Raw genomic sequence first — 24995 nt, 5'->3', positions numbered from 1 at the left:
GCATATGTTTTTATGTTGCATAGAACTTAAAACAAACTACAGTGCAATCCACTTATAACAATACCACATATAATGAGGTATTGGTTATAACGATCAGTTTCTAAAGTTTCTAGGTTAAAAAACGCTCAGTTTCCACTCCAGGTATAATGATAATCGGTAATAACAATTGAATTTTCGGGTTTTCTCATTATCGATGAGTGGATAGCTCTGTACCAGATAACTTAGTTTTTTAAAAAAGAATATTTTGTGGCAGCAGGAAACAGTTGGAAAGCCTAACGTCGTGGCGCGAGCTACCGTCCGATACAAAGGGTATACCGTGTTTGCTCGAGTAATAGCCGCACTGTTTATGAAGAAAACCTGAGGGTTCGCTTTTCCACGGAGCACGCAGATTGCCAATCAATGCGATCGACAGCACGATTTCAGCAGTTTACAGGACAAAGATAACGTCTTCGTGCAAAGATACCATCTGTGACGATTGCATTTGTATGGAGAATCGTGTTCTCAATCTGGTTATTCGCAATGTTATTTATGCGCAACGCAATGATTGGCTGTAGATGTGTGTTCTGTGGGAAAGTAGATGCAAGGGCCTTGTTCATAAATAGTGCGGCTATTACTCGAGTAAATAGGGTAGTCAATATCACCCAGGCTAGGTGGGGTGAGCTACCGCCCGACACAAAGGGTATGGCCAATACTACTTATCGGTCCATCCATTCGGTGATATCTGCCAAAAGTTCAAACATCTGCCAAACCCTCGACGAAAGTTTGCCACGTCCCTAGTCGCCTCCCCAAACGGGGCCGGAGCTCGGCGATGGGTACGAAGAAGGCCGAAGGGAAGGGGGGCACCCCGACCTGGTGCTGCACCAGGGCGGCAAACTTGCAGTGCAGGTGGGCGGCGAACCAGAAGCGTGGCCGGAGCAGCTCGAGCAGCTCCTCGGTGGGGCGGCAGCCCAGGCGGTTGGTCTCCACCTCGGCCCGGAAGAACTTCTTGCGCCGCAGCAGGGCCTCCTTGTCCCCGTGGTTGTAGACCCCCCGGGGCCAGTCGTGGGATACCACCACGTCCAGGGGCTCGCGCAGCTGGACCCCGGAGAGAAGAAGCTGGATGCAGCGCGGAGCCCAGAGTGCTTCCCCCAACGCAACATCAATGGTTCGAACCCACATAAAAAAGAGGGCCTGCGCCTTTCCCCCAATTGTCGTTTACGAACGCATCTGCTGCTTTGCACTCAGCGTGGATCAACTCAAGGCGGGATCCGCTAACGACGACGCGAGCCTCGTCTTCCGGGGCATCGTTCAAACCCGCTCTAAATGGTCAGAAAAAAATCGGTTTCTCTACATTTCATGCTGTGATTTAGTTAGTATGGAGGTGTGGCTAGGCGGCAGACGTTTGGAATAAACATACGGGTGTATCGCCTTGCCTCGTTCAAAAGACAAGAAAGATGATCGCATCTCCACGTGGTGAATGATGCTAATTGGGGCGAACCTCTGGTGGTGCTGATGACACTGATTTTATTGTTCATAGGTAGTGCGGATGGTGCTGATTGTTTTTTATAGCTCATAGGTAGTGCTGCGTTAAGGGTTGCGTTTCGACTTCATTACTGCTTTATGGTCGGTGAAATACAGGGCCAGTGGTTCTTCTAGCAGATCAGCTCGGATCCACTAAAAGCCGTGGAAACGCATCTCCACCGCTTAAGTCAACAGTCCATGTCAGAAAGAGAATGTGTGGTTTGGAACGTGGTTATATACGCACTTGACCGCATCGCCCTCTCGTCTATAAACGTTGAGCCAATGCATGCAAAGTTTAACGCGATTATTAACGCATTTGATTGCAGCGCCCTCTCCTGTATAGACGTTGAGCGGCTACATGCAACGTTTGATCCATGACAGAAACCCCAGCTCTTGAGTTACTACCACATCTCAGAGCCCCCTACTCGTTCCGCAGTCGTGGCCGAGTGGTTAAGGCGATGGACTAGAAATCCATTGGGGTTTCCCCGCACAGGTTCGAATCCTGTCGACTGCACAAATATATTTTTCTTTTTATGTGAGCACGGACGGACGGACAAGGCTAGACCCTAAGGAGCTTCGCCCCTAAAAAAAATTGGCTGCACGTTCGGTGGTGGTGCTTAGTTGAGGCGGTGCCTGGGGCAGAATGATCCTCACGCTGCGTTCCAAAACTTGCCCAAATAGATTCAAGTTACTCTGGCGGGATGGGTCGCGTGAGAACGTAGCAACGCTGGACACGGGTAGGTTTTCAGCTGCGAAGGTACGAAATTCTCACTCTGGAGCAAGATCGAGTAAATCTTGGAACGGCACTAGTCTTTCGGCGCTTTCAGCTATGATGGTGCCTAGGGCAGGGTTTTGGTAAGGAAACAGACTACATCGCACCGTTGTCTCTGTGACGCTGCTCGTGCTTCGGATAAAAAAACCTTTTAAGGGAAAGTGCGCTTTCTACTTCTTTTTCTCACTTGTCGTTCCGCACTCTCTCTACACCACCTGGTTCTGCTCCTTTCTTTCTTGCCCTTTTCACTCCACACCTCTCTGCGTGTTTTGTCACACCACCTACTCCTCTTCCCGTTCCTGTGTGCCAGGTCCGTAACTCGTTCAGTGTCGCACTTGGCTTCCTCGCCGGTGACCGGGGTTCAATTTCTGGCACTTACTGCTTTATAAAAAACAAAAAAATATTTGCTTCCAGCATCTAATGGCTGCATTTTGCGGATGGTGCGCGCATACTTGCATGTGCTGCCGACAGATGTCGAGGGCGCTGAGCTTAGCGAATTATCTTCCGAAAGCTTCCGACTAAGCTTCCTTCAGCATGGTGCACAATAACTTATTTATCTTAAAATAAACTAAATACAAGCTGGGTTTCAATATCCTCTAAAGACCCCAATTTTAGTTCAGAGATGATCGATCCTCTCGTGCCTCAGAATGCGCCATCTGTGGGTGGCACACCCAAGTAAAAAAGCACCATTTGGTCCACCTGGGATATTGCCCCGCAGGTGGCCCAAAAAGGCTTTTTCTTCCCTTTTGAATGAGGCCGGTTCATCGATATATTTACTCTATGCTCGTACCGCGACAGGTTCAGAAACAGATTTTTAAGGGTCGTGTAAAGTTGGTTCGAAGAATCTGTTCACACACCACAAACCTTGTGCAAAACGTTTGGTGCCTTTTGTGGCACTCGAAGGATTGCCGGGAAGGTCCCGCAAGAAACCGGCAGACGTCGGAGGTGACATTGGGGGCAATGGAGGAAATGTGTGCCAGCAACTGCGCTGCCCTCTCTCCCCCTTTTCACTGTCAAGTGGTGGGAGCAAGGAGGAATGTACCAGACGTTCCCATAATTCCTTGCGTGCAGCATTGCACGTTGCCTCTTGGGATTTCTGCAAAGGTCTATTTTAATGCGTCCTCGTTTTTTGTGCCTCGATTTCCTCCCCAATGAGGCCACACTATGCTCGTGCTGTTGCTAACCCCGATACTGGAGGTGGAAAGCCGGCAGAAGTGGACGTAGCAGTTGTGGGAGCCACCGGTTTCCCTCCCCTGAGAAGGCGTGAGCCGCGGACGTTTTGGGCGAAGCCGTCTGACTTCGAGCCCGGTCGATCCGTATCGTGTCGGAGAGAATACGTCACCATGCTGACCTACTCTCTCGCACTCCTCCGCGCGTCTCCCCGATTTCGGGGGAACAGCGAGATCGTGCAAGAGAGAGACTCGGGCCTGCCCTCCGAGTGGACGGCCGTGTGGTCGAGGAGTCCTGGATTAGACTCCGGGCAACGGGTTGAGTCGCAGCGCGAGCTCGTCCGACCGGCGATGACTCCACGCTAGTGATGCCCCGGGCTCTGACAGTCGGCGTCCCCACAACCTGTGGACGTCCGTCTGCCGAGAGCCCTGGCCCCAGACTCCTGCGACGACGGGTAGCGGCGTGAGCTCGTCCGACCGGCGATGACTCCACGCTAGTGATTCCCCGGGCTCTGACAGTCGGCGTCCCCACAACCTGTGGACGTCCGTCTGCCGAGAGCCCTGGCCCCGGACTCCTGCGACGACGGGTAGCGGCGTGAGCTCGTCCGACCGGCGATGACTCCACGCTAGTGATTCCCCGGGCTCTGACAGTCGGCATCCCCACAACCTGTGGACGTCCGTCTGCCGAGAGCCCTGGCCCCAGACTCTTGCGACGACGGGTAGCGGCGTGAGCTCGTCCGACCGGCGATGACTCCACGCTCGTGATTCCCCGGGCTCTGACAGTCGGCGTCCCCACAACCTGTGGACGTCCGTCTGCCGAGAGCCCTGGCCCCAGACTCCTGCGACGACGGGTAGCGGCGTGAGCTCGTCCGACCGGCGATGACTCCACGCTAGTGATTCCCCGGGCTCTGACAGTCGGCGTCCCCACAACCTGTGAACGTCCGTCTGCCGAGAGCCCTGGCCCCAGACTCCTGCGACGACGGGTAGCGGCGTGAGCTCGTCCGACCGGCGATGACTCCACGCTAGTGATTCCCCGGGCTCTGACAGTCGGCGTCCCCACAACCTGTGGACGTCCGTCTGCCGAGAGCCCTGGCCCCAGACTCCTGCGACGACGGGTAGCGGCGTGAGCTCGTCCGACCGGTGATGACTCCACGCTAGTGATTCCCCGGGCTCTGACAGTCGGCGTCCCCACAACCTGTGGACGTCCGTCTGCCGAGAGCCCTGGCCCCGGACTCCTGCGACGACGGGTAGCGGCGTGAGCTCGTCCGACCGGCGATGACTCCACGCTAGTGATTCCCCGGGCTCTGACAGTCGGCGTCCCCACAACCTGTGGACGTCCGTCTGCCGAGAGCCCTGGCCCCAGACTCCTGCGACGACGGGTAGCGGCGTGAGCTCGTCCGACCGGCGATGACTCCACGCTAGTGATTCCCCGGGCTCTGACAGTCGGCGTCCCCATAACCTGTGGATGTCCGTCTGCCGAGAGCCCTGGCCCCAGACTCTTGCGACGACGGGTAGCGGCGTGAGCTCGTCCGACCGGCGATGACTCCACGCTCGTGATTCCCCGGGCTCTGACAGTCGGCGTCCCCACAACCTGTGGACGTCCGTCTGCCGAGAGCCCTGGCCCCAGACTCCTGCGACGACGGGTAGCGGCGTGAGCTCGTCCGACCGGCGATGACTCCACGCTAGTGATTCCCCGGGCTCTGACAGTCGGCGTCCCCACAACCTGTGGACGTCCGTCTGCCGAGAGCCCTGGCCCCAGACTCCTGCGACGACGGGTAGCGGCGTGAGCTCGTCCGACCGGCGATGACTCCACGCTAGTGATTCCCCGGGCTCTGACAGTCGGCGTCCCCACAACCTGTGGACGTCCGTCTGCCGAGAGCCCTGGCCCCAGACTCCTGCGACGACGGGTAGCGGCGTGAGCTCGTCCGACCGGCGATGACTCCACGCTAGTGATTCCCCGGGCTCTGACAGTCGGCGTCCCCATAACCTGTGGACGTCCGTCTGCCGAGAGCCCTGGCCCCAGACTCTTGCGACGACGGGTAGCGGCGTGAGCTCGTCCGACCGGCGATGACTCCACGCTCGTGATTCCCCGGGCTCTGACAGTCGGCGTCCCCACAACCTGTGGACGTCCGTCTGCCGAGAGCCCTGGCCCCAGACTCCTGCGACGACGGGTAGCGGCGTGAGCTCGTCCGACCGGCGATGACTCCACGCTAGTGATTCCCCGGGCTCTGACAGTCAGCGTCCCCACAACCTGTGGACGTCCGTCTGCCGAGAGCCCTGGCCCCGGACTCCTGCGACGACGGGTAGCGGCGTGAGCTCGTCCGACCGGCGATGACTCCACGCTAGTGATTCCCCAGGCTCTGACAGTCGGCGTCCCCACAACCTGTGGACGTCCGTCTGCCGAGAGCCCTGGCCCCAGACTCCTGCGACGACGGGTAGCGGCGTGAGCTCGTCCGACCGGCGATGACTCCACGCTAGTGATTCCCCGGGCTCTGACAGTCGGCGTCCCCACAACCTGTGGACGTCCGTCTGCCGAGAGCCCTGGCCCCAGACTCCTGCGACGACGGGTAGCGGCGTGAGCTCGTCCGACCGGCGATGACTCCACGCTAGTGATTCCCCGGGCTCTGACAGTCGGCGTCCCCACAACCTGTGGACGTCCGTCTGCCGAGAGCCCTGGCCCCAGACTCCTGCGACGACGGGTAGCGGCGTGAGCTCGTCCGACCGGCGATGACTCCACGCTAGTGATTCCCCGGGCTCTGACAGTCGGCGTCCCCACAACCTGTGGACGTCCGTCTGCCGAGAGCCCTGGCCCCAGACTCCTGCGACGACGGGTAGCGGCGTGAGCTCGTCCGACCGGCGATGACTCCACGCTAGTGATTCCCCGGGCTCTGACAGTCGGCGTCCCCACAACCTGTGGACGTCCGTCTGCCGAGAGCCCTGGCCCCGGACTCCTGCGACGACGGGTAGCGGCGTGAGCTCGTCCGACCGGCGATGACTCCACGCTAGTGATTCCCCGGGCTCTGACAGTCGGCGTCCCCACAACCTGTGGACGTCCGTCTGCCGAGAGCCCTGGCCCCAGACTCCTGCGACGACGGGTAGCGGCGTGAGCTCGTCCGACCGGCGATGACTCCACGCTAGTGATTCCCCGGGCTCTGACAGTCGGCGTCCCCACAACCTGTGGACGTCCGTCTGCCGAGAGCCCTGGCCCCAGACTCCTGCGACGACGGGTAGCGGCGTGAGCTCGTCCGACCGGCGATGACTCCACGCTAGTGATTCCCCGGGCTCTGACAGTCGGCGTCCCCACAACCTGTGGACGTCCGTCTGCCGAGAGCCCTGGCCCCAGACTCCTGCGACGACGGGTAGCGGCGTGAGCTCGTCCGACCGGCGATGACTCCACGCTAGTGATTCCCCGGGCTCTGACAGTCGGCGTCCCCACAACCTGTGGACGTCCGTCTGCTGAGAGCCCTGGCCCCAGACTCCTGCGACGACGGGTAGCGGCGTGAGCTCGTCCGACCGGCGATGACTCCACGCTAGTGATTCCCCGGGCTCTGACAGTCGGCGTCCCCACAACCTGTGGACGTCCGTCTGCCGAGAGCCCTGGCCCCAGACTCCTGCGACGACGGGTAGCGGCGTGAGCTCGTCCGACCGGCGATGACTCCACGCTAGTGATTCCCCGGGCTCTGACAGTCGGCGTCCCCACAACCTGTGGACGTCCGTCTGCCGAGAGCCCTGGCCCCGGACTCCTGCGACGACGGGTAGCGGCGTGAGCTCGTCCGACCGGCGATGACTCCACGCTAGTGATTCCCCGGGCTCTGACAGTCGGCGTCCCCACAACCTGTGGACGTCCGTCTGCCGAGAGCCCTGGCCCCAGACTCCTGCGACGACGGGTAGCGGCGTGAGCTCGTCCGACCGGCGATGACTCCACGCTAGTGATTCCCCGGGCTCTGACAGTCGGCGTCCCCACAACCTGTGGACGTCCGTCTGCCGAGAGCCCTGGCCCCAGACTCCTGCGACGACGGGTAGCGGCGTGAGCTCGTCCGACCGGCGATGACTCCACGCTAGTGATTCCCCGGGCTCTGACAGTCGGCGTCCCCACAACCTGTGGACGTCCGTCTGCCGAGAGCCCTGGCCCCAGACTCCTGCGACGACGGGTAGCGGCGTGAGCTCGTCCGACCGGCGATGACTCCACGCTAGTGATTCCCCGGGCTCTGACAGTCGGTGTCCCCCCAACCTGTGGACGTCCTTCTGCCGAGAGCCCTGGCCCCGTACTCCTGCGACGACGGGTAGCGGCGTGAGCTCGTCCGACCGGCGATGACTCCACGCTAGTGATTCCTCGGGCTCTGACAGTCGGCGTCCCCCCAACCTGTGGACGTCCGTCTGCCGAGAGCCCTGGCCCCGGACTCCTGCGACGACGGGTAGCGGCGTGAGCTCGTCCGACCAGCGATGACTCCGCTCGCAATTACCCCTCTGGCTCTCCGGTCGGTGGGCGCTGCGGGCACACTGTGTCCCCGGCCCGCTTGACCGCGGTGTCTTGTTGGGGACCCTTGGTACTCAATAAACGCTGTTGGATACCGGGATCCTCGTTGTTAGCATGGCGTTGGCCGAACCCGGCGCGGCGACCGCCCTCACTGGTAGCCGTCGGCCGCGCGGTGGGACGGGCATCGGATTTCCCCTTTGAGCACCGATTGCCGGACTCCCTCTTTGTTTATCCCCACACAGTCGGCCGTTACGCCGTATATTGCTCTCCAGCTCCATAATCCGCACAAACTGCAACAACCATGGGTTGGAACGCCGTGACAACGGCAACACTCGCGTTCGCTCACATTTTTTTGCTAGCGCTTCTACAACCAACTGCCGGGATCGCCAAAATTTTGATTTAGCCAAAACTGGCAAAATCCTTTCTGCACTTTGAATGGGTTCTCCAAGCTACAAAGGCTGACACTCAACCGATCGAAGGACATTTTCGGCACTACAAACGCTACGCTGTTCTCAAAGAATCCGGACAGTTTGGGCAGCCGCTCTCGTCGTCCCAACATTCACGACTGTAGTTTGTTCTTAGTACTGGGCTGCTCAAAGAGAACTGAATAACTGAAAAATGTTCCCAGCTTGTGACAGGATTTGGACATGTGACTGAACTAAGCTTCTTTACCTGTATATACTTGCATTGGTGCCTCCTTGCACAATGAGCTTTTCAAATTTATAAGAAATTAACTTTCTTTTTAACGATACAAGTTCACTATAATTTTTCTCAACCAGTGAGTCTAATGTAGTGTTATGTACTGGCAACAGTCGATACTGCCACAAGGGCAGTACTAACCTTCGCAGTAGCTAAGGAGAAGGCGATTGCAGCAGAGTTCGCAAACCGTCGGACAGACAAGATTTGGGGAGCGATGTGTGCCGGGTCAGTAAACACGTGACTCCGAGCGCCAAGTCAAACGCCTCGGCATCAAAGAAAGCGGCTGCGCCAAAGTCGCAGCTAAAAGCAAATGAGTGTTTCGCTGTGGAGGGTCACGCGCACCAGATGACACAGCCAGTGTCTTTTTTGCGAGCGGTGAGGCCACGTCATGAAAGTTTGTCGACAAAGGCCTAAGCAGTCGTCACCAACGCCTAGGCAGACGAGTGAAAGACGCCAAGGTGGTCGGTGGCGCGACGGGGAAACGGCGGAAATGTTCGGCATCTTCCAAGTAACTGCCGAGGAGCCTGCTGTCCAGGCGGTCGTCTGGGTGAATGGAGAACTTCTCGAGATGGAAGTCGACTCTGGAGCGGCGTGCTCCTTGATCAACGAGAACTATGCGCCAGCTGCGGCTGTCCAAGCACAAGCTACGCCTGTGTGCATTGCGTCTTTGCACGTATAACCGGTAGGAACTGAAGGTGCTGGGCTCTCTGATGGTCCAAGCCATCTACATAGGGCACCAAGAACGACTGCGTCTTGTCGTGATTGAGGGAGCAGGCGTAGGCTTGCTGGGTAAAACCTGGTTCCAGGCTCTCAAGATTGAACTGAAAGACAATCAACTGCAAGGAACAACGAAGAGCCAGAGTCTGTCTACAGCAGTACTGCTGTGAAGTCGCGCCAAGATCTTCCAACTGGGTCTGGGCAAGAACAAGGGACGACCAGTCCGAGTCGAAGTGGAACCGACTGCCCAGCCCAAATTCTTCAGACCACGTCCAGTTCCCTTTGCCTTACTACCTAGAGTGGACGAAGCTTTGGACAAGCTCATCAGTCGAGGCATTTCGGAACCCGCCCAACATTCCAGTCGGGCAACACCAATAGTACCTGTGGTCAAGAAGGATGGCACAGTGCGAATCTATGGCGACTACGAGAGTATGGTGAACCCTGTCGTTTGTTGGGAAAGCTACCCCCTTCCCACATCTGAGGAGCTTCTTGCAAAGCTGGCAGGCTGTGCCAAGTTTTCCAAGCTTGATTTAGACCAAGCATACCTGCAGATGCCTGTTGATTGTGAGACAGCTGACCTCCTCACCATCACCAAACACTGGATTTCTCTGGGTCACGCGCCTGCAGTTCCAAGTAGCTGTTGCAGTCACTATTTTCCAGAGGTACACGGAAGAGCTGCTGCAAGGACTGGATGGGGTGCAAGTTTTTCTTGATGACAACCTCGTAGGCGGTAAAGATGACGCAGAGTACAACACTCGTCTGCAAGCAGTGCTTCAAGGCAGAAATACAGCTGTCGGATGACAAGTTCAAGGCCATGGAGCACCCGAGCCAAAGTGTAAGAAGAAGTTGCAAGCGTTCCTAGGAGCACTCAACTTGTACAACAGGTTCCTACGGGGAGGTGACTACAGTGAGCCTGCTTGTTGGAGCTGTTCCTCGAAACTAAGTGCGGAGTTTCGATGCAGCACTTCCTGACCTGTGACCCAAAACTTTGGTTTCATCGATGCCGCCGTAAAGAAGCTAACATTAAAAACGAGCGTGTTGGTAAATATACTTAAATAACCGGAAAGAATAACCACAAATTCAGGACGAAAACTGACGCATACAACTGTATGCGTCAGTTTTCGTCTCGAATTTGTGTTTATTCTTTCCAGTTGTTTAAAGAAGCAAAGTTTACAATTTTTTAAGTTTCGGAGCCGCTTTGGCCCCCCTTTGGGAGTCGCGAACGACAGTTTGGGACACACTGGTCTACCGTATGAAGAGAAATGTGGTTACTGATACGAGCCATAAACGCAAAGATTACAGCACACCTAAACTTCCAACAGATCTCACCTGTCTGAGCCTGAAGATTTCAATGTTTCGCAGGTGATAGGCACTCCTCTTTGTAGACTCGTTGTAGGGTGGAACCTCGAAGTGACCTGGAAGTGTACAACCCCCATCCAGTAAGCCACTAGGCCCTCGAGCTCACCCAACGTGCCCAATTTTCACCAAAACCCAATGAGACAAGAAGTCTTCGCATAAATGAGCTGGTCACAAGCCTCGAACGACATCTAAAGTTGGAGTAAATGGATGACAAGAAACAGACGGGAGCCATAAAGTACAGGTGAAATTTCATTAGGCGGTCAAGTCCTCTACTTGGAGTCCCCTAAGCAGGTCTCCCACCCGACAGTTTTAAAGGCCGTTATTTTTTTGCACTTGTGCGACTCCACGCTCGAGGCAGCCCGTGTGCTTGCAGAGTCGAACTCGAGGCCTTTGACTGGTAATTTGTTACTCAAAAGAGACTAATTAGGTACATTACAAATTTTATTTGAGAGAAAATTATATAATTACTAAATAAAAAGAAAAAGTAACAAGTTTGAAGTAACTATTGCATTACTTCCAAGTCTGGTTCAAACCATCCACAAACAATGAGAAATACTGGGAAACTTCCCAGTACTGTCTGTGTTCGGTACGAGATTAAAAAAGCAATACAGTATAGACCACTTACAACATAACCGCGTATAGTGCAAGACTGGGTATAACGCGGCTTTTTTCATTTACCGGTTTGCCTCCCATACAACTCCATGTAATTACATACCGCTTAAAATGCAGGCGCGTGAAGGGAAATTCCGGTTATAGTGCGGTTTCTGGAACAGCCCGCCGATTGACCGGCGCAGCGAGCAGGCTTCCCCGTGCGACACTAGATAACGGCACTAGCCGCAAGCGGCTCTCGCGGGGGCAAGGATGGCAACAAGGTTGCACAAAGAAGCAAAGAGAGAGGCAAAGACGAATGACTACGCGCGAGTTACAACGCAGCGAGGTCGCGAGGTGTGACCGACACACACATGTGTGCTGTACTTTGAAAGCCCCATCGAGCCACCCCCAAGCCTTTCACCCTTTCGATTTCACCCCCTCGCTCGAGTGATGCAACACCAACCCCCTTTCTTACACCGTGCGCACGAGCCAAACTAAGGCTTGATAGCTAGATAGTTTCTAGTTTTGTTTCTTGCAGTGTGCTAACCTGCACCACGCCGATTTCTGCATATCGTGCGGAAATCGACCGTCCATCCCAGTCTCTCCGTCTCCCAAGCCCAGGATGGCCAAGGAACGACAAGCCCTGTCTCTCGAAACTAAACAGAGCATTGTCAAAGATGTCGAAAGTGGTAGGAAAAAAGCTTTCGTCGCGGCCAAGGACAACGTCGCTCACACAACGGTTTCTGCTGTCTGAAAGAACCGGGAGCAAGTGCGGAAGCAGCTACAGCAAAATTCTGCATTGCTCTCAAGAAAGAGGATTCGTACGTCAAAGTATGAGGACGTCGACAGAGCCTTGTTTAGGTGATTTCGTGAAGTGCGAGCCTAGAACGTCCCAGTGAGTGGCCCGATGCTACGAGCAAAGTCCTTTGGACATTTCTTCGAACACGAAGGCTTCAACCCCCTCAACGGATAAATCCAGCGGTTTAAAGATCGCCACGGGATTAGCTGCAAAGTTATTTTGGGCGAAAGTGGGGAAGTCGACGACGCCAGCATCCAGGTGTGGTTTTGCATTCATCGCGAGATGATGCTTTCCGCGTACGCGGACAAAGACATCTATGATGCCGATGAAGCTGGTCTGTGCTACAACATGCTTCCCGATCGCACTCTTGCGTTGAGAGGTGAACCCTGTTCCGGCCCCTTCCGGCCGCAAAGTCTCAAAGGAACGTGTCACGGTTTTGTTTTGCGCAAACATGGACAGCTCCGACAAGCGGCGCTTGTTTATCATCTGGAAATACAAACGACCCCGTTGCTTTAAAGGGTAACTGCAAAGAAAAAAAAGTTTTTTTTTAAACAGCCTAATTGGGACAAGCATGTCACAAAACAAATGTTCCGCTAAAAAAATAATTTTTTTTATCAATATTTACGCTACAGGACGTAACTTAGTAGAGTCAGAACTTCTCCACATTTGAAACTCCCGCTCTTTCGACCCCCGCGGAAGAGGAGTACGCCCCGCCCCTCACTCGCCTTGCGTTGCGGAGTTGAACGACGCAGCATCTCGACTTCCGGCAACTACGCCAGGCCGCGGTATTATTTTGGTTTGACGCGGCAGACGCGGTTCGCGAGCACATGTAGCGAAGACGTGACCGGAGAACTGCACCTGTGATGTTCCCGGAAGACGGAAAGTATCGTTCGTAATCGTCGTGCGCGCTTTGAAAGCGAAGGGAGTCACAGAATCCACGACTGCGCAACCACAAGCCAAGGTTCACGACAGCGCTGCGTTGGTTTCGGCGATCTCGTTCTGTTTGGTGCAACACGGCGATGCGACAGAGCTGAAACGTTCGTGGTGTGTAATGCGGTGCTAACACGGAGTGCAAATTGGTTGTGGGGTTGACGTTCAACCAGTTAAGTCCCGTCGTCGTCAGCTGATCCAGTCAAACTGGTCCGGGAGGACGCTGGGAGCGTTTTTAAAAGTAAATCTGCCTCGTTCTGTTTCAAAATGTGGAAGTTTCCCGACGCATACCGTGAGTAAAAAGCTGCGGGCGTTTTCAACAAAATTACGTCGGTTTAATTGAACAATGGACTCCGAATTGTTGTCCTAAATCTGCCGTTTTTATGCTTCGTGTTGAACTGCGTTTGTACAGCGACGTGTTGCATCGTGCGGTGTGAATAAATTTGGGCACGATTTCGTACCTGCCTACAGATGCATGAACTGAGACTACTTTTTACGTAGCAGACATAGTGCTTTTTTATTTTCTGTCCAGTCGCGGACGTTAGGTGCACACGGGGCGAATCTCGACGGCCTCCAGAGCGATATGACGAGAACGTAACTAGACACGTTGGTCGCTACGCGAGCGCCCGATTGCCTCCAGCCAAATAGCATTCCTTTCGGGGAGACATGGCTGCTGGGAGGCTCACTGTCGGGATCATGCATCTGACATCTCCGAAAAGTCAGCATTTGCACGCGCAAACAAGCAAAACAACAACAACAACAAAAAAAAAAGCACGCTAAGCAAGCAAAGAGGAAAACGAAAGAACCGCGCTATGGAAGCCAAAACCCCGCGTCGCTTCCTATCACTAACACCTCCGACAGCTGCTAAACACACACTACTTCACTTCAAGAAGTCTCACTCAAGCACCTGGGTCAGCACGAAACACTGATCACTGTGTCTGCCTGTGGTGTACACAGCAAATGGAAAGGCCTGGATGACCCAAGAGTTCTTTGCTAGTTGGCTGAAAAGTTTCGATGAGGCCATGGTCGCAGAAAAACGGTGCATCGTCCTTATTCTGGACAACTGCAGCGCTCGCAATGTGCAGCCACAATTAAGCGCAGTCAGTTTGAAGTTCCTGCCGGCAAGCACCATTGCTAAAAGCCAGCCTCTCGATCAGGGCGTCATCGCTACAGTCAAAGTGCTCTACAAGAAGCGCATGTGCGAAAGAGTCGTCTTGAAATTGCAACGAGATGAACGCCTCAAGGTGGACTTGAGAGGCGCCATCGACATGATCACCGCGTCGTGGTGGCAAGTAAAGGCCACAACCGTCCAGAAGTGTTTTCGCAACGCAGGGTTTATGCGCGATGCAGGGAATTCAGAGGACGCCGATCTGCGCAGTGATGCGATTGACGAGGCGATTGGAGCGAACGACGTGTGGTCCGACCTTGTGGAAAACAACTTTGTTCCTGCAAACGACATGTTTCAAAACTATGTTGATGAGGATGACGACGACTCTCTTATCCGTGAGGAAGCAACCACCGATGAGGCTATTGCGTCAGCGGCCCGAGGTTCTGGGGCGAGTCCACCCGAAGATGAGCCGGACGACAACGAAGAGAGCACGCTGGAAGTTTCAAGTAAAGATGCACTGGAATTCTTACAGAAACTGAAGGTTCACTGTGAGCAGAACTCCTTCAGTGAAGAGGTGTTCAAATGCCTTAGGGTTGCCGAAGACCAGGTCGTCCGCAACGCCGTTAAAAGGCTGCGCCAGGCAAAAGTCACTCATTTTTTTCAAAATGTGTGACACACTTGAGAGAGAAGTGTACTAGTCTGGTAAAATAAGGACCCTCCTCAGACAGCTTTATTTTTCGTCTAACATAAAATAAATTCTTTTACAAAGGTAAGTTGTCTCATGGCATGTATTTTGGCCTGAAAAATTGATGTTTTGGTTATAGCGCGGTACCGCTTGTAGTGTGGATTTTCGCGACTCCCGTGACATACGTTATATGCGGTCTACACAGTACAACGATTGAATCAACGATATCCCATTCCCCCATGCATGCCGTAAAGATCCCGCAGTGAAGCGGTTCCTTGAGTTTTCAACAATTGAGAAAGAGAAATGCATTTTTGGTGTAATGTTGATGGCTACTCCCCACATTCTAATGAAACGAAGTGGTCCGACACTTTGGCACAGTTTGGCACATTACTGCCAAAGGAATGCACAATGCGCGATGCGAGTGAAAGCAGATTGGTCGTGGAGCCGGGGTGCCTGCTTCCCACCTTTCATGTAGTCGGGTCCTTTGTAGATCCCCGAGATCCCCGCTATCCTCACGCCATTCACGTTCACCACACCTGCATAGCCTGAAAGAGAGGGCAACCCGCAGCTGGAGAAGTATGCTTGGGAGAAGAGCGTGTTGATTTAAGTCATGGATGAAGAAAGATTAAAACAAGTAAACGGGGCCCGATTCGCCGTCATTCCTTACGTACACAATTCAGCCCACCAAATAAAATCCATTGCCTCAAAGTTCGACACGAATGTTGTCTTCTTGTGCCGCATGAGTCTTAAACAACTCTGTCAACAAGTGAACAACAACCAGATTCCGATTGGCTGCACTGTTAAACACGAAAAGAAATTTATTCCATGCAAAGAGAAGAAAGTTTACTCCATCCCTTTGAGCTGCGGCCACCAATACATAGGTCAGACTGGCAGATGCACCAATCACAGACTCCGCGAACATCACAACGAATTTCTAAGGCCTCTCCAAATTCTTATCATCCCATAGTCATACATGCCCATTCGTGTTTGAGTTGTCATCCCCTCTTTGATGAAACAAAAATCCTGGGGGGGGGGGGGGGCATGACAGCAGATTCGGCAGGGAGATCATAAAATCATTTGCGATGACCACAGCAAAAAACAATGTGTCAAACCCTCCCCTCCTGCTGACGAAAACTGAGGTTGAATTTCTAAAATCTGAGATAAGCCCACCACTCTGCCTTGCACTTCGCGTTTCTTATCTTCCCTTCTCCCCCGTTCTCCTCCTGGGTATAGACCTTTCCAGCGGCAGTCTCGAACGAAGCGATTTACAGCGCACGTCCCTGGTTTCGAGAGTGTACGTCAGTGTTGCCCGACTGCGTTGAGCTGTGGAGTTTCTCGTCAGTAGGCTGTGGCAGCCTGCGTAAGCGCAATTCCGGACGCTGGTAGCGGCTGAATTGCCGCGTTTTTTTTTTATTTTGTGTTCTGTGGCGAGCATAATTTATAGAGGTATTTAAAAAAGCAGTGCTCTATTTTTGGGAACAAAAACAAAGAAATGAAAGCCGTTTTGGTGAGTCCGTGCGCGACAGAACAAATGCAACTGGAATGTTTGTTTCATTTTATGTTCATCGTTTTTTGGCACCGTACACTTAGCCGTGTCAATCTATATAGGTCAAATTATTTGACCACACATGATATCCGAACTGCATGGATATTCCCCCCCACAACATGAAATTCAATGAGTCTCATCAATCGAACAGCATATACTGTACGTACCCTACGGTGCCGCGTTATCCGAACAGGATTTGAGAATGGTCTCAAATAACACAGCATATCCAACATACAGTGTTGACGATAGTCACTTCACGACAATCGGACGGAAGCCGGCGTGTTTTGGGGAACATGTAGAAGAGAGCTCCTTTTTTGTACAGCTTCAAAGCAAATGAACGAACGTCCCCACACCCCGGACCCGACCCTATCAGTTATTTTTCGCGAAGACCCGGAACACAGCCGGGAAGGCCTTTTGGAGATTATCTCAACGGAAATAATCCTCCAAGAACGTCAAACTGCCTGCGTCGCGTGCTGCTTAACGTTTGCTCTCTTTGTTTGTTTCCTGCGAAGGCCGAGCAGGCTACGAGCCCTGGTATCCCCTGGTTCTCACAGTGGAAGATAACGTACAAAGGGTAAGCATCTTAAACAGGTGAATAAAGTAAAAACTTCCAAGAAAATCCGGCGAACTCCGAATGCACAATGCAGGTGGCGAGTCACGCTGATCGGGTTTCCACAGCTCAGGTGGGTGCCAGAAATTTCTGGCTAATAGGGGTCGCTTGATTTGCGAAATGGCGGCGGCCAGAGCGCTCTTTTTGCAAAGGTCTATAGTCGGCTGCTCGCTGTTGAAAGTTTACTCGTCTCTTGCTAGTTGAAAGATGTGGTTGTGCTGTCCCTGTTTAATTGTTTTATTCTTTCTTCATCCATGGAGAAGTATGCTCATCGTTTTATCCGGTCACACAACCGTATTATCCCGAGAGATGGCCCACCCAAAAACGAAAGCAAATTGGGTAAAAATAAGTGGTGGGCTAATTTCGGTGCGCAATAAAAAGTTTGAAAAAAAGTCCTAGGGGTGTGCAAATACTCAAATTTACAAATACAAACCGAATACTGTCAAGACCGGTTATAACGAAGCTGATTATAACAAAATAGTGGCTACAGCGAAGCGATCATGATCTCCAACTCCCATATGTACTTTTGCAATGCATTTGTGTCTGTTTCTAGCAAAAGAAATTGAGCAGCTTCCACAGATATAGCGAAGAGAAATTTTGTGGTAATTTAAGAAAAAAGAATAAAATTCACAAAGTTTACTAAGTCTCAGACTGCTGTGCTTTGCTGCCGCGGCCAAGAAGCCACTTTGAGCTGCAGAAGATGTTGGAAAGGCCGGCGGCGACAGTCTTTGCAATGTCGTCTGCTCCCTGCTCTTTATTTGGAAAGCGGCTTTACCGCATCGCAAGCAGAGAAGCGGTGTTGGCATGCCGATAGCTGCGCTCTAAAAGCTTCAGAAACCCTGACTTAGGGCAAAGGTGACATACGGGTTCTAGGGATCAAACGAAGCTTTTGACAGTTGGCCGAGTGCCCATACAGATGGAGAAACTGAGACTGGCCTTACCCATGTAGTAGATGTTTTCACACAGCCAGCCCCCAAAGGCCAGTTCTGCCAGGTAGTTAGAGGCCTCGTGATTCCCACCAATCACGAGGGTCAGCAGTGGCGCCCTCTTCTCTCCCGAGTAGTACCTGCGTGCGAGGCGGGCGCGCCTCGTTACGGTAGGCCATGCGCAGCCACCTTGGGTCGGCAGTCGCCATTTTTTATGCGCACTCGCAGACGGGACGAAAGTCGCTCGTCTAGTTCCTTTCGTCTTCGCAACGATGCTACAGTCACTCACTCGGCGGTGGGAGCAGCCTCGGCTGCCCCGCCTCCACGACGAGCTTCCTACCTGCGACGAGGACGCCTTTTGCACCTTGAGCGCAGCCAAAGTGCGGAGCACGTGCTTGAAAGACACGCCTTTCTCACTCTATCGGGGACAGCCCAGTGCTCCAGTTCACGAAGCCAACAAACGTTTCAACCCGAGAAGTCGGGTCGGAGGAGGTGGCGCACCCCGAGAGAAAAACGGAGAGCGTCGACTGACACTCGAGAGACGGATTCTCGGAAACTGCCAAGAGTCGATCGGCAAGTTCATGGGGCTTGCGGTGCTGTGCCGTCAAATGGCACGGACCCGAGAGAGAGGAATGTGCGAAGAGACATGCGGATGAGACGAGAGCAACGAAGCGGTATGAATCGAAGGATAAACAAAAACGCTGGCAGTTTTTCATAAAACAGCTTCCGTTGCACTTCGCATAATGTGACACCTGCCGCTCTCTATTTTAAGCCTCCCTGGCTTTAATGAATGTTCCAAGTCATCCCGAAGAAGAACTACAGAGAATGCTAGAAGCCCTTTGAGCTATTCCATTCTTGGGAAAGCGCTTTGCAACTCCGTGATCGGGTGCAGCGAGCAAAGCACGGGTCGTGTGGCAGGCTCCTGGGCCCAGACCAGCTTGGATGGCTTGTAGCATACACCGAGACCCGTAGCGGAGTGAAATAAAAAAGTGCAGGCCCTGGTTCGCGAGCATCCTGCCCGCGACAATGAAGAACAACGAAAAGAGCCAATAAAGGCACGCACATTTGCTCCCTCCCACGGCACAAAACTATGTCCCGTTTTCCACTGAAAAGAAATCTGGTGACAGTGAAATGGGTGCGCATGACTCTCGTGTGATCACCTCGTTAGGACCACAAAGTTTTCTTCTTCCTGTTTCACAAACTCTGAGGCTTATGGTTCTGTGTCCAACCTCTGGCAAGCCCGAGCAAGTAGATTATTAATCGCCGAGAGGTAAATATATTTATTCCCTTTGCTCGTGCCCTCGTCGAAGGGCCGTCTAGTTGGGAGAGAAATGGATGTACATCGGTGTTATGGTTGTTCTAGGAGGATTGAAGAAGGGAAGGAAGAAGACAAGAAACCATGAGAAGTGGTGATGCCGCACTGAAGGATTCGGGATAGGCAGTAATAAAGCACGGCACCGCAAAGACAACCTTTGTTGGGGTGTCCAGGCCACACACCCCAATTTTTGCTTGTTTTACCTTTTACCCGAATTAAACGTCTCATTCTCGCCAGCCTTGTCCCGACAGTAACAACCTCAACAAACGCCGTCTCAAATCGGCAATTTAAAAAAAAAAAAAAAAAGTGGGTTTCCATCTCGAGATTAGTCGATCCTTCTAAAACCGATGCAGGCTAGCGAAGGATTCGCCGCGGATCAGGTGGAGCCCGCAGCAAACCATGCAAGTGCAGCAGACGACGCGGGGGAAACCGATCCTCTGGCGACGGCAACGCTACTGTTTCGCCCGCTACCGCAGCGGCCTGCGCTCCTCCGGTGAAAGCCGCTACGGTTCCTGGACTCCTTCTAATAACGTTGGGGAGAAGTTGAAAGTGTACTTGTGGAAGTCCTTCATCTCCTGGTACTTTTTGGGGACAGCCATGCAGTCCATGTCCGACGCATTTCGCACCGCTTGGAAGTCGCCGCAGATTATTAAGAGGTCAACCTGGAAAAAACGACGGCGACACAATTCAGAAAGACGCCGCGGGTCGTGGACTGAACCGAACTTACGGTGAACTTGTGGCGCTCTTCTATGGCTTGGATTGTCTCGTAAATCTTGTCAAGTTCCCCGTGCGCACATCCTTCTACGGCTATTCTCATTGTGGAAGATCTTGTTGCCCGAGACAAATATTCCTTAACGCACGCAGTGACCACTAAGTTAACCAAAAAAACTTTGTAACTTTTTGCAGTCAGAAAGGCGGCGTTTGTTGCTGTAGTTTGTTATGCGACAGTCAGTGCGACAGTGGAGGCCGCCATATTTTTGCCATGGTTCGTAGAGTCGTAGTAGAGCAATTTTTGAGTAGAGTCGTACAGTTTACGGATTGATCACGTTACAATTTCTGCTAGTTCCCATAAAATAAAAAAAAACGAACTGATTAGTTACAAAAAAAGTTAATTTTTTGTGTAATATTTTTTTTGCACGCTATAAAGTGTCGAAATTGAGATCATGAAAGTGGCGGAAAAAGAAAACTCACCAGCTTGCGTAGGCAACAACATAGAGACACTTTTGATTGGACGAAACTCTGCCACGTGACCGGGTGAAATGGGGGAAGTAGCGAATTCGGTATTGTTGATGTCTCCGTGAAATTTTAGGGCTAAATCGTCGTCGAAATTTCTCGGTTTTCGTGTTGATCCCAAAGGATAACCCGGCGGACTGGGCCCTCTCATGAATTAACCGAAGATCAAGTAAGCCCTTTCACTCAGCTCGCTGTCGCGGCGCCTTCCTCGGCGTCGACGGCCGATCCAGAGTGTCATCGCGTATCGGCACTCGCGAACAATCGCGGCCGTCTTGGCCGTCCAAGTTGCACCGGTCACGTTCAAAACCGCGATGTCGTGCGCACTCGTTCGCTGGCGCCCGTCTCGCTCCGGCCAACACCCTCGTGTACTGCGCTCGCCGTGCGCGAGATACGTCCGTGAACCGAGGCGGGGTAGAACAGACGTCCGCGAGAACAGTGGTGGTGGCTCACTTCCGCCGTTTCGTCAGCTCGGGCGACTCGCCAGTCCGAGGAGATAAATATACACATCGGGCGCAGCTTAAATAACACGCGGAGTCACCGTTGCCCACAAGTTGCGCGTCAAAAGAAACGTCACCTTTTATTTATTTTTTTGTTGTTTGCGACGAGCCGCATCGCATTCTGCCACTGGCGCCGTCCGTCGTCGTCGGTGGTGGCAGCGGCTGCTAATTTGTCTGGGGTCAGCTTGGTCATCCCAGCGACCGAGGGCGACAGAAGCGTGTGAACGCGAGGCCCGAGAGTGACCGCATTTTCCGAGTATAGTCGGCGTCGGATCACGTAACTGCACGGACCAGTTGGCACGGCGGTCGGTTGCTCGCTTCGAGAGCCGGACTTCTTCGTGTCGGGTGCGTGCGACACGGCTTGTTGATCCGGTGCTCGAACGCGGTAGATGCACTGGACTCCGGCCGAACTGTGTAAGTGGTGCCCGGCGCACGATCCCGCATTCTCAGGCTAACGGAACTTCCTTGGAGGCAGGATCGAGGTGGAGCGACCGCATCTGGGACATCTTTAAACCGCGGGGGAGTTATGTATTGTGTGTGATGTTACCCCTCAAAGCCGGTTGTATGGGTGCGGAAAAATTCGTTTTGAGCACCGAACGATTTGTGCACAGTTTGTTGAGCCTGGGCTCTCGAATCCGATTTCTTTTATTTCTTTACCCGGCTCTCACCTTACTACTTGCACACAGACCCGTGTGTTCATAAGTGTGGGCATAGTTGAAAGAGGCATCATCAACGATGTCGATGCCACTTGCAAGGACAGTCAACGTCGTCACTTTAAAACTCCCCACTTAAAAAGCCTATTGCAACTTTTCACAAGATAGCCCACTGCCACACGATGGGCAACGAAATAGAATTAACATCTCCCAAGTATTGCTGATCATGGATCGGCTTCAACAGAATTACGAGAAATTATGTGACTCAACTTATATGTCTACTGTATCTGTACCTTTGCTTGCTTTAGTTGGGTCCTCACTCACCCGTGTGTACTGAAAAGGGAATTAAACAACTTTCTGCGATAGCTTATCTATGGTCATGACTCAATCTATGGGCTCTAAGCATCCTAAAAAAAAAAACAAAAAAAACATGACATTCATGCGTGGCCATTTCTCCATTAAAATTGGTATCAAAGATTGATTACCTCTGAACCATCGCAGACACCGGAAGGTGTTCTCGAATGAGGAGAAGCTCTCTTCTCCCCATCTGATAGTTCACAGATAATCAATTAACCACGCATGAATGTCATGTTGTTTTTTAGGATGCTTAGAGCTCATGGATTGAGTTATGACCATAAATAGACTTGCAAAAAGTGATTTATTGCCCCTTTCACCGCCAAACACAGCACGAGTGTCGTGTTCTTTTAGTGATTACCAACAGTTTGCTTATTTTGTTGTGTCCATAACTTTCATAGGAAGGGAGCTCTTTGCTGTCAGAAGTCCGCAATGAGGTTTTCTTTCCTTGTTGACTCGAAAATTCTGCTGTATGAAAGCATTTGTAACTGATGGCCTAAAGTTGGAACCTTAGAAATAGGGGGGGGGGAGGCGCCTTTAGCCAAGTTACGTGAGGAGTATTACGTAAGATTTGGGACCTGTTTTAGGCTCCGCAAGGGAACAACTTGGTGGCTACAGCATCCTCCTCCTTTCGTGTTTGGGCGTGGGGCGCCCCGTTGTTTTTGCGGCTGTCGCATGCCATTGTAGGGGTGAGTTACGGTTCCTCTTTCTGGATGACAGCACAGACCACCGTACACAATGAGTGACATTGGGATTGCACTTCTTTTTTCTTTATGTGTGCAGCAAAACGCGCTCAAAGGATTTTTTTTACTTGTGTTGTCTAATGACATATGCTCTTCGCTCACCTCACAGCTTTGGGTTTTCGACTGTTAGGGCATTTGTGGTTCTTTTCTCAATCTTAATTTGGCTGTCAAAAGACTGGAGTAGCTACAACTGCTGTTTCAGCAGTTTTGTTTTGGTACTTTGTGTTGCAGGCCTGTATACTTATGTGGTCTGTAGGGTTAGGGACGACCCTTGGATTTATTTTCACTGCAAGGAGCAGATGGGGTGAAAACATGGGCGACGTATGTGTAGAATGAATGGAATATTTGGGAAATCATAGTCATGGTTTGATTGCTGGGGGGGGGGGGGGGGGAGAGAGGGAGAGGGGAGGGAGGGAGGGAGAATAGATAGCAGAGATGGGGCATCAAAATCTCTTCAAAAGTTATGGTACTTTTCTCGAATTTTAAAAACAAGGTTTTGAACAATAAGTCAGCATCATTCTCTCGAATTTCCCATAAAAGCGATTTTTCAGGTCACTTGACCATGACAGCGGAATTTTTCGTTGTGGTTATTTGTGCAGACAAAGCACATCTCTGAGCTGCGTACACTTGTTTGTCTATTTGACAGAACTGCCTTTGAGCAATCCTTTGTCTTCAGATTTAGACTGCTTGGCAGCGGCAGCTTTCATCCACTTATTGCACATCTTTTATTGGATTCGGATGCTATCAGCAGATCTGGGGCCCTAATCTGGACACTTGGCGAGAAACTCGGCGAGAAATCTGGCGGGCGTGATTGGCCGGCATCGCACTTGACCTTGGCGCCGACCAACCAGAGCCGCGGGATTTTTCGCCGACTTTTTCGCCAAGTGTCCAGATTAGGGCCCCTGGGCAGGCATGATTAGCAGATGTCCGTCTTCAGCTGCAAACTCGGAATCTTCAGTTCAGGGTCTCTTCAGGGTCTGTCTCACAAGCTGCAAACTTATTTTCTCTTTGGGAAATTCCGGTGAAAATGCACGTTAAAGGTGAGACAGAGCTCGTTAACCCCTTGTATAATAAATATACTTTTTGTGAAACTTTCAACAAAACACAATCGAGTTTACCGTGGAGGGATTTGTTGAAGTGTCCTTAGTGTAAGGTACAGTTACCAGCAGGGCGGCCAGTATGTGACACAAATGAAGTGACAGAAGCGCTGCACCATTTGCTCCAATTTACACCATGAGAGAAAGTCTACTACATCTTGTGCCAAAATGCCATTTTTGTTAGGAATTGTGCCAAGCCTGCGCTGAAATAGGCTTAAGCTAAGTCAAAAATGAAAAGTACTTTATTCTCGGTTGATTTTAATATAGAGAAGAGTGCGAGGAAAGGAAAATGGCACAAATATGTATTTCACAGTATCTTTACTCAAGGTATAGTTTGTTTCATCTTAGGTCAGAGCACAGTCAAAGGTTCTAACACATACAACCATAAAGACACATACTGAAGGCGCAAGTTACAAGGCATAAGCTCTACTTGATTGATCTAGTGATGAAAGAACATGCACAGGAAGATTAACGAATGCCCTAATGTCGCGCTTTGGCACTAGTTGGTTGGTGCCATTTGCTTGTAGCGTCGGCTGCGCTTTCAAATAAGACGAGACGAAGTTTAAAAATTGCTCGTCAACCGCGCTGGGCGGTTGATCGCCGACATGGTCTAAATTTCCACGCGGCATTGGCAGCCAAAGGTCACGAGAAAACATTGCTGTGATAAGCCAGAACTGGGGTTTTGTACTCCTGATGAGATCACTTGATTATCATGTGTGCCGCTTGCCTCCGTGCGCCTCTCAGCAGTGTTTGTGTCAAGCTTCACTGCTTTGGACCCGAGTGCTGAGTGCAGAGGTGGACACGGGGGAGCGCCCGGCCTAATGCGATGGGCTCAGAACTTTTCCAGGTCTACCTTTTTTGGTCTTGATTTTAGGTTGCTCTCCAATTTTTAAAAGCTGCTACGAGATAATAAAAAAAAAAGGCAGGTCTTGATTTGAATAAATGTGGTACTTAAAGGGGCCCTGCAAGGACTTTTTACTGTTTTTTTTAATTTGCACCGAACCTGAGCGCACTGAACGTAGTAACTTAGTGAAACTTTTCTTTTCGCGAAATTCGCTTTATTTTAAAAGTTATAGGCAGTTTAGAATTACAAAAACAAGCAAAAAATAACCTCCTTCATGACGTCGTAGGTCCTGGCTTGAGTGGCCGTGAAGTAGAGGAGGAGTAGTGAGCTCATCGAGCGCTCACGGCCGCCGCACTCGGTGTCGACGGCGC

General features: G+C 52.2%; 2 protein-coding genes and 1 non-coding gene across 5 annotated transcripts in view; 2 read left to right on the top strand and 1 right to left on the bottom strand.

Annotated features, from left to right (window-relative positions):
• Positions 1-20459, bottom strand: part of LOC8037523 (lariat debranching enzyme) — a 33664-nt gene extending 13205 nt beyond the window's left edge. For all 3 annotated transcript variants that reach the window (XR_006078141.1, XR_003918097.4, XM_029977331.4), the window contains exons 1-6: positions 19931-20459; positions 19759-19865; positions 17904-18028; positions 15271-15351; positions 10664-10749; positions 850-1074 (exon numbers count right to left, since the gene is read on the bottom strand). Coding sequence is in view for 1 of the 3 variants with exons in the window: in XM_029977331.4 (XP_029833191.1) it covers positions 850-1074; positions 10664-10749; positions 15271-15351; positions 17904-18028; positions 19759-19865; positions 19931-20020 (714 nt within the window). In the remaining 2 variants the exon portion in view is untranslated. The remainder of the gene's footprint in view (positions 1-849; positions 1075-10663; positions 10750-15270; positions 15352-17903; positions 18029-19758; positions 19866-19930) is intronic.
• On the top strand, positions 1933-2014 carry Trnas-aga. The gene has a single exon. It is a non-coding gene; the product is annotated as a tRNA-Ser (tRNA).
• Positions 20460-20479: 20 nt separating the features above from the next.
• Positions 20480-24995, top strand: part of LOC8037522 (serine/threonine-protein kinase N2) — a 95250-nt gene continuing 90734 nt past the window's right edge. The window contains exon 1 of the mRNA XM_040214816.3: positions 20480-20605. The gene's annotated coding sequence lies outside the window, so the exon portion shown is untranslated. The remainder of the gene's footprint in view (positions 20606-24995) is intronic.

This window comes from Ixodes scapularis, unplaced genomic scaffold, assembly GCF_016920785.2.
Source record: "Ixodes scapularis isolate PalLabHiFi unplaced genomic scaffold, ASM1692078v2 PGA_scaffold3__209_contigs__length_174095766, whole genome shotgun sequence".
NCBI lineage: Eukaryota > Metazoa > Arthropoda > Arachnida > Ixodida > Ixodidae > Ixodes > Ixodes scapularis.
The sequence above is the reverse complement of the archived record's forward strand: the minus strand, read 5'-3'. Positions and strand labels throughout refer to the sequence as shown.